An 8103-nucleotide genomic window follows, 5' to 3' on the forward strand; every position below is an offset into this window, starting at 1 on the left:
TGCTTTAGGCCACAGAGTGGTGAGTTCTGACAGGCTGCATCAGAGCCAAATGGCGCGTTTCAAAATGAAGTTGTTTTATCGGCGAATCGGTTTTGAAAATTACCGATAATCATAAAAATGCTTAATATCGGCACCGATAATCGGTCGACCCCTACTATGGTGGTTGTGTTTGGAATAATTTTTGTTGTAGAAATAGAGCAAAAACAGGCAATATGGTGTCTAAAATGCAAGTCTCTTAATTAACTTCTTGTTTATCGAACTGTTGTAAAAAAAAATCTATTAGTAATCATACTGATATTTGGAGGAAAACCGTCACTCTTCATGTGATATTGATTTACTATATGAAATGATATATACATTTTCTGCCCCTATATCTTGAATTTTGTGATCATTCTAAATGCATTTTAACAGAATGAATCACGCAGTGAAAGAACGCACTCTATGCGCGCGCACTAGTCTAATCTACTAGACTTCACGGCACTCTGTAGGAGTGTTTTGTTTGATTTTTGGCAAAATACTGGTAATGTCAAATCGCACATCGATAAAACAATTACGATATTATCGCAGACGATATATATCGCACACCCTGCACCACTGTCTTTTTGGCTAATTTGTGCAAAACCTCTTGCTAAACTGTCAAAGCTTCATTTTAACCACCAATGCAACGATGGAAGTATTTACCTTACCCTATACATGCTTGCGAAGAGTTGACGTCGAGATTTTATAAGCTGCTAGTTTGGTCTCCCTAGGCAAACACACTGCATAATAGAGCTTAAATATGGCCAGGGGTTCACTTCATTTCCTGCTAGTTCAAATTCAGCAGAATATGGGGGTTTCGTTTTCAGCTGGGTCTGCTCTGCACCACCGTCTCCATCTTTTTTGTGATTTTAGTGCCAGTTTGCTCTCCTGCCCATTATTTACTGCAGAAGTTTCCAGGGAGCGATTTTTATTTATTTTTTACTCTGTAATTAATGTTTTAAAATGTAGCGAAGTACAGTACTTCAAACAAAATATACACAAAAAAAAAGTAGTACACAAAAAAGCTACTCAATTACAGTAACGCGAGTAAATGTAATTTGTTACTTTCCACCTCTGATTTGAAGGCTGTTTGTTACCACCCCCCGAATTTATTAGCAAATGTACTAAATATTGGCTATGATGTTTATATTATCTTATTTCAGTCAGATAAAGAAATATTTTAGCTTCAAAACTAGTAAAGTTACATTGATATTTATACATTTAGCGGACACTTTTAGAAACTTACACTGCATTAAAGCTATACATTTTTATTACTTTATGCATGTTCAGTGTGCTGGGAAATCATGGGTTATTTAAGGAACAAAATGAATGAAACATGGACATTGGCTACAAATTAATAAGTCGTAGGAACGAATAGCCTATCTGTCCTGTCCTGTCCTGTGTCCCGCAGCCCTGCAAAGCGCACGATATGAAACAATTATCTGGGGAAATGACTTAGTTACTACATTTCTATTGCTTTCCATGTTGAAGAACTTTGTGTTGTTTCTATTTGAATGTACTTTTAAAGTTTAAATCACATTAAAAGCTTAATTTGTACATTATGAATGATGATGCATTTTACATACCGTCACTCACAACCGCTTGCACGTGTTTTGCGCATGAGCCGCACGCAGCCCAAAATTAAATAGCTTAATCGACCATCGATAGCTTTAATCGATTGCATCTCTTATCGACAATTAATCGATCGTCGATTAATCGTTGACATCCCTACCATGAACCTTTATAGGCTTTTTTTGTTGGCCGTCCGAAGCTGACACTAGACCTGTGTGGATTCAGTTAATGTTGCTGAATCATTAAATTTTAATAACTTTATTGGCCTTTAATAGAATAGCAATTAGTAAAACTGCAACAATGTCATTGTCAGTATCCACGCTTTGATTAAAATCTTATTTCTACAGCCCTACCCCAGGTAGTCGCCAGGCGTCCCCCACAGAGGCAGTAGAACGGTTGGGGCCCAGTCAGGCTGGGTTGGAAATGATGGTACAGCACCACCCGCATGCTCTGCAGCCACCCAACACTGTCACAAACAAACCTCCCACTGAGGACTTCCAGAGCCAGGAAGCCCAGAGCATGGGCGGCATGGAGCATCAGGCGGGCATGGAGTCACTCCAATTTGACTATGCTGGGAACCAGATCCAGGTGGACTCATCTGGTGCTCCAGTTGGCCTGTTTGACTACAACTCCCAACAGCAGGTACAACTGCTCTTCTGCACTTAATTATTACATTTACAGTTACTTTGTTTTTTGTTTGCTTTAGCTTTTGCAGTATGAAGTGTCAGTGTCTTGACAACATGAAATGCCATTTGCATTGCATTTTACTTCTTTAAAGTGACATGTCTTAGTGAAACAGAATGTCAAGCTGTAATAATGTGTGGATGGGACTTTTTTTATTTATTGAAGTGATTGAATTGGAATGAGGGAAGAGAGTGAAACCAAGGCCCAAGTTGCAACCTGGTCATCTATGGAGAAGCACACTTTTTGCCACTATAACAGAGTACTTATGGCATCTACCAGCAGGAGCTAACTGCCCCCTGCTTGCCAGCTACCTTGTGCCAATTTATACAACATTTTTGTACATTATTATTATTTTTTAAAATGTTTTTCAAAGGTGTCTTAGGCTCACCAAGTCTCCATTTATTTGGTCAAAAATAGTCAAAATCCAGAGCCTTATTTTCTTTTCTTTCTTTTTCATGGCTTCAGATACTTTTTTGTTTGTCGTCATAAGAAGTGTTGTTTTATCTGAGGGCAAAAGGCATCCGTTTATGTTGTTTGCAGAAACACTGTCACACTGAAGTGAAAATTTTTACATTCTCTCTGCCTGCTGTTCACTACAATATTAATTAGAGGTGTGAACCTTCACTTGCCTTACTATTAGATTCTATTATGATTCAGAGGGTAACAGTTCAATTAAAAAATGATTTTCAATGCATCTTTTTCTCCAGTTCTTTTAATAATTACTATATTAATAATCACAAAATACTTATTTTTGTTTTCTTATTATAGTGTTGTTTTTGTTTTCTGTTATCAAAAAATAAGAATGGTGATGCAAATAAGAAACAGTAAAACATACAGTACAAGAAAAAGACAAATACAATTAACAGTGCTTTACATTTTTTCATTTTAAATCTATTTAACAGAAGCATTCAAGTAAGAAATAATACAGGAATTGAATACTCAAATGTAAAAACGATCACTGCATAGTCTTTAGTGTATTAATTACAAATAAATTGATTATTAAAGTTGCAAAGCTTATTCAGTCAAGAGCAGTGAATGATTCCCCCTTTTGTTGTTTGATTAACAAAAATGACAAACAGCAGCAGGTTTATTATATTAAGACCTAATGCACGGATCTAATGTTACACACAAGATTTTTTCCCTCAACTGTTTGTTCGTATAAGACATAACAGACTATGATAAGAAAAAAAATATATATGGTGAGTCCTAATTGTGCTAATTTGTAGTCATCTAATTCTTCAATCAAACCCATAAGAAAAAAAGATGGTTCTTTTGTTTTTATGCATCAATGCAGAATTGCTCACATCCGCATTGAAATGCATAAAAAAAAAATTATATTCTTTAGCTCTAATAGTAATATTGTGAAATGTTATCACAATTTATTATGGATTTGTCAATTAAAAATAGACTCTGTTTTCTATTTAAATATATTTTAAAATGTAATTAATTCCTCTGATGGCATAGGTGAATTTTCAGCATCCGTTTCTCCAGTCTCCAGCAGGGCTGTGACGGTCGCCGTGACAACCGCGCCACCACGGTGGTCGGTTGCCACCACGGTTGTCTACTGCCACCAGCGGTAGTGCACGTGACGTCACACACTCTATAACAAGCATAATACGAAGTTTTGTATACAAGTGTAATAACAGTAATAGTTGCAAATTGTTTTATTTAGACTATAAGTCTATGGTAATTCACAAATTACCTCAAACGCCATACACAGCGTTTCCTTTAGATTGGCAGGTTTGAGCGCAGGAAAATACAGTTTATTCTGCATTCAGCAAATACATTTTGTGTTGGCCGATGGAACCGTGTCTACACCGGACACGACACCGCCAGGTTGAGTGTCTACACAGGACATTTGAACTTTGTGTCAGTACCTCATAAATAGGACGAGGCAGTTTACTGTCGGGGATTTGTTGTGTCGCGCCGCATCCAGTGTAGTATCATTATAATGAGTTCTATAGCCTAGTATTTTGTCGTGCCGCTCCGCTCGTGTCCTGTAGACAGGGTGTATTTAATTTTCTTATTTAGGCTGCTTTCTTGTTTAACTGTATTATTTCTTTGATATTTATTTTAGTGTTTTGCAGGCTGCACCGTCACAGCCCTAGTCTCCAGTGTCACATAATTCATCAGAAAGAGGATTACTGGTGCTCAAGAAACATTTCTTATTATCAGTGTTGGAAACAGTTGTTCTGCTTAATATTTTTTATAAAAATGGTATTTTATTGTATTTTTTTTCCCCAGGATTTTATTGATTGATAGAAAGGTTAAAAGAACAGAATTCTATGTTATGGAAATGGAAATCTTTTGTTGCATTATAAATTTTTTTTCATACAGTAGTGTACATCTGAAGTAAAATGTCTGGTTGCTGCATATGTAGAGGATTTTTCTTTAGTAAAAAGATGTAATGCCGCCTTGTTTTTTATTTTTTTATTTTGTATTTTTTAAGTTGTTCCAGAGATCCAGTCATCTCACAGTTCAGCAGTTGACCGCAGCACAGCAGCAACAGTACGCCCTTGCTGCAGCCCAACAGCAACACCTTGGTAACATTATTACTTTCAGACTTGTATTTTCATCCAGAGACTCTCTGTCTCTTATATCCCTTTTTCACCATAATGGAATTTTGTTTTAAGAGGGCAAAGGAAGACAAAGTAAAAGTTCAGTAACCTAGGCAGTCTCTGAAATTAATCCAACCTGTTTATTAATCTAATGCTCTGTGTGTTTTTTCGGTAGGCCTTGCACCTGCATTTGTGCCAAACCCTTACATCATTAATGCTGCCCCTCCTGGAGCAGACCCTTACACCGCTGCAGGATTGGCAGCAGCTGCCACACTTGCAGGTATACACATGTACACTAGAGCCCGACCGATATATTATTTTGCCGATTTTATCGGCCGATATGAGCCTGTCACCGATATATCGGTATTGGCGAATATGCCGCCGATATGCCACCAAAATGGCATAAACATTTTTTTTTACAGAACATAAAATGCAGATAAAATGCTTGTAAATGGTGTAATTACGTAGTTTGTCCATTTGTCCATTGTTTGCTACTGTCGATCTCGATGAAATGCTTTAAAGGTTAAGTGTATGGAATACCATTGAAACTTTGAACGGCCATGTCTCCGTAAAGGCGCGGTGTTACGAGCGGTTAAATTCGCAGTCGGGCGCCAACCGATCTGTCGATGCCGGGGGGCTACCGACGCGTGGAGGGTGGCGTTCGATAGGGCTCCTCGAGCTAAAGGGATCCCCCGAATTTGGTGGAGATCCGCCGCCGCGTTCGCGAGACAGTGACACCAGCCAACACTTTCACTTCAGTAAGGAGGTCTCTTGTTCAGGCAGTGACTGGTACTCCCGCATTCAAGCGTTGTCTTATTCGACCGTAAGTGCCCTGCGAAGTGGACTTCACATGATATTCCGCCATGATTTCAGTTCCAAGGGACCGTACACGTTACATTCAAAGGGCATTAAAGTGCGCGAGATGTGAATTTAAATTTGATTTATTTACAGAGGTATATTATGTCACACTTCACACTTCTCTAGTAAGTTTCGTCTGTGTGTGAAGACAGTAGCGCAAATCTGTGAATGAATGTTCCGAAGTTGAATGGAATTGAATTGAAATAAAGTTGAATAAACTTCAACTTTACTGTTCAGTGCACTGATGTCAGACTCATTTTGGATAATAAATAAATTTGTCACGTCATTAAGTGTTTGATCACCACATTTGAGTGATCATTGCAAAAAATGTGTTTATGTATATACTGTATTCTATATATAGTACCAGTCAAAAGTATGGGAAAGTGTCCAAACTTTTGACTGGTACTCTACTATAATATACACTAAGAATATTGGCCGATATATCGATATATCGGCCTTTTTTTACTCCCTAATATTGGTATCGGCCCCCAAAAAACCCATATCGGTCGGGCTCTAATGTACACACTTTATAAATATCAACCATGGTATAGACAATCCTGGGATCCTAAATGTGGAGAGTCCTCATTATAAAGCTCATCATGTTTTTCCATAGGTCCAGCTGTAGTCCCTCCTCAGTACTATGGAGTCCCGTGGGGTGTGTATCCGGCCAACCTCTTCCAACAACAGGCTGCAGCTGCTGCCAGTCATTCTGCCAACCAGCAGGCATCCAATCAGGGTCCAGGACCAGGACAACAGGTTGATGACTATCTCAACATATAAAATCTGCACACTAGACTTTGAACATATGCAATTTCTTCGGACAATGCAGTGGTTGTGATATGATGTCACATTCTGCAGCATCTTTTTAAAAACTTAAATTCAACACATAATAAATAATACTAATCCCAAACTGTAAACACGTGTAGTCTACTCCACTTTCCTGCAGTGCTGCAGTTTTAAATGTATGTTCTTTAAATTCATGTGAAACTTCTTTGCATATTTCCGCTCTCCTGCATTCGTTTGCGAAAGAATGAGTCAGTGGAATGAAAAGTGTAGTGTGACCAGCACTTAAGCCTTGTTCATTGTGTGACATTACTTTTAGGAGGATTTGAAAGAAAGAAATAGATAGCGCTAACTTGTACTGAACCAACGCTATCGACAAAACTTTTGGCATAATGTTGATTACCGCAGAAAATAAATTCCACTTGTCATTTTTTGTAAACTCGTGGATACAGAAAGGCATGTTGGTGGAAGCACACAAGGTTATTTTAAATATTAAAATACACACTGTTGTTATATCCTCCTTCTTCATCACCCAAAAGCATCTGTAACATAACCTAGGGTTTCCGCGGGGTCTTAAAAAGTCTTACATTTAGTTGTATCAAATTTAAGGCCTTAAAAAGTCTTAAATTGTACAAGAAAGTCTTAATTATGATTTCAAGAGATCTTAAATTTGGGTACGGAAAGACCGGAATTGCGATATGGCTGAATGTGACGATTAAACTTCAAAAGGCTATGATTTCATTGAATAAGCACAAGCGCTGCACGTTCAAAGTCCGGTGCTGCGCTGCTCCGTGTTCTGCCGTTACCAGGAAAACAGTTATATTTCTACCAAACGCTTCACCTGCTGGCAGAGAATGAATGAGCATTTTCAATAAAACTGCTGGTTTTATATTCAGACCAATGCGAAAATCGACCCATGTTTTTACCCTGCAAACACGCAGAGCTTTAAATGTGAACTGGTAGATCGATAAGAAGACAATGGGTTAAACGAGTGCACGTGCGCATTTAGAGTGCGTTCTTTCACTGCATGAATCAGTCTATTAAAATTCATTTAGAATTATCACATAATTTAAGATATTGGGCAGAAAATTTATATATTTATACATTTATAGTTAATATCACACGAAGAGTGACGTTTTTTTCTCCAAAAGTAAGCATGATTACAAATGTGATATTGATTTTATACAGCAGTTCAATAAACAAGTAGTTAATATTAAGAGACTTACGTTTTAGACATCATATTTCCTGTTTTTGCTCTATTTCTCCAACAAAAATAATTTCAAACACAGCCACAATGCTGTTTTGTGTCTCTGAGCAACAGGAAGCTGCTTTGTTCCTGAATGAATCAACCGTTTAAATGATTTGGTTCAATCGCAATGACTCGCTTATTAACAGTGTCTTGATGCCACCTACTGGCGGTTTTAATTTCACATTTAAGGTACCTTTTCATTTTTTAAATAATTTCAAACATCAGTTTTCAATGTTTTATGTTTAAAATATCAAAACATTATTTATGCATTTGTAACTGCAGGTTAAAGTATTCCATGCCCCTCAGAGCTGCATTAAACAGTGTGTAAATGCATCTAAATGACACTTCTAATGCAGCTTCTGTGTTTCCTCTGCATTGCAA

At 37.6% G+C, this 8103-nt stretch overlaps 1 protein-coding gene across 4 annotated transcripts in view; it reads left to right on the forward strand.

The window, feature by feature from the left end:
- pum2 (pumilio RNA-binding family member 2) overlaps positions 1-8103 on the forward strand; it is a 63842-nt gene that overhangs the window by 22213 nt on the left and 33526 nt on the right. For all 4 annotated transcript variants that reach the window (XM_016445242.1, XM_016445244.1, XM_016445243.1 and 1 more), the window contains exons 7-10: positions 1938-2232; positions 4724-4817; positions 5008-5112; positions 6304-6446. In XM_016445242.1, coding sequence (XP_016300728.1) covers positions 1938-2232; positions 4724-4817; positions 5008-5112; positions 6304-6446 — 637 coding nt within the window. The remainder of the gene's footprint in view (positions 1-1937; positions 2233-4723; positions 4818-5007; positions 5113-6303; positions 6447-8103) is intronic.

The sequence above is a fragment of the Sinocyclocheilus anshuiensis genome, unplaced genomic scaffold (genome assembly GCF_001515605.1).
Source record: "Sinocyclocheilus anshuiensis isolate Anshui unplaced genomic scaffold, SAMN03320099.WGS_v1.1 scaffold2089, whole genome shotgun sequence".
In the NCBI taxonomy this organism is placed as follows: Eukaryota; Metazoa; Chordata; class Actinopteri; order Cypriniformes; family Cyprinidae; genus Sinocyclocheilus; species Sinocyclocheilus anshuiensis.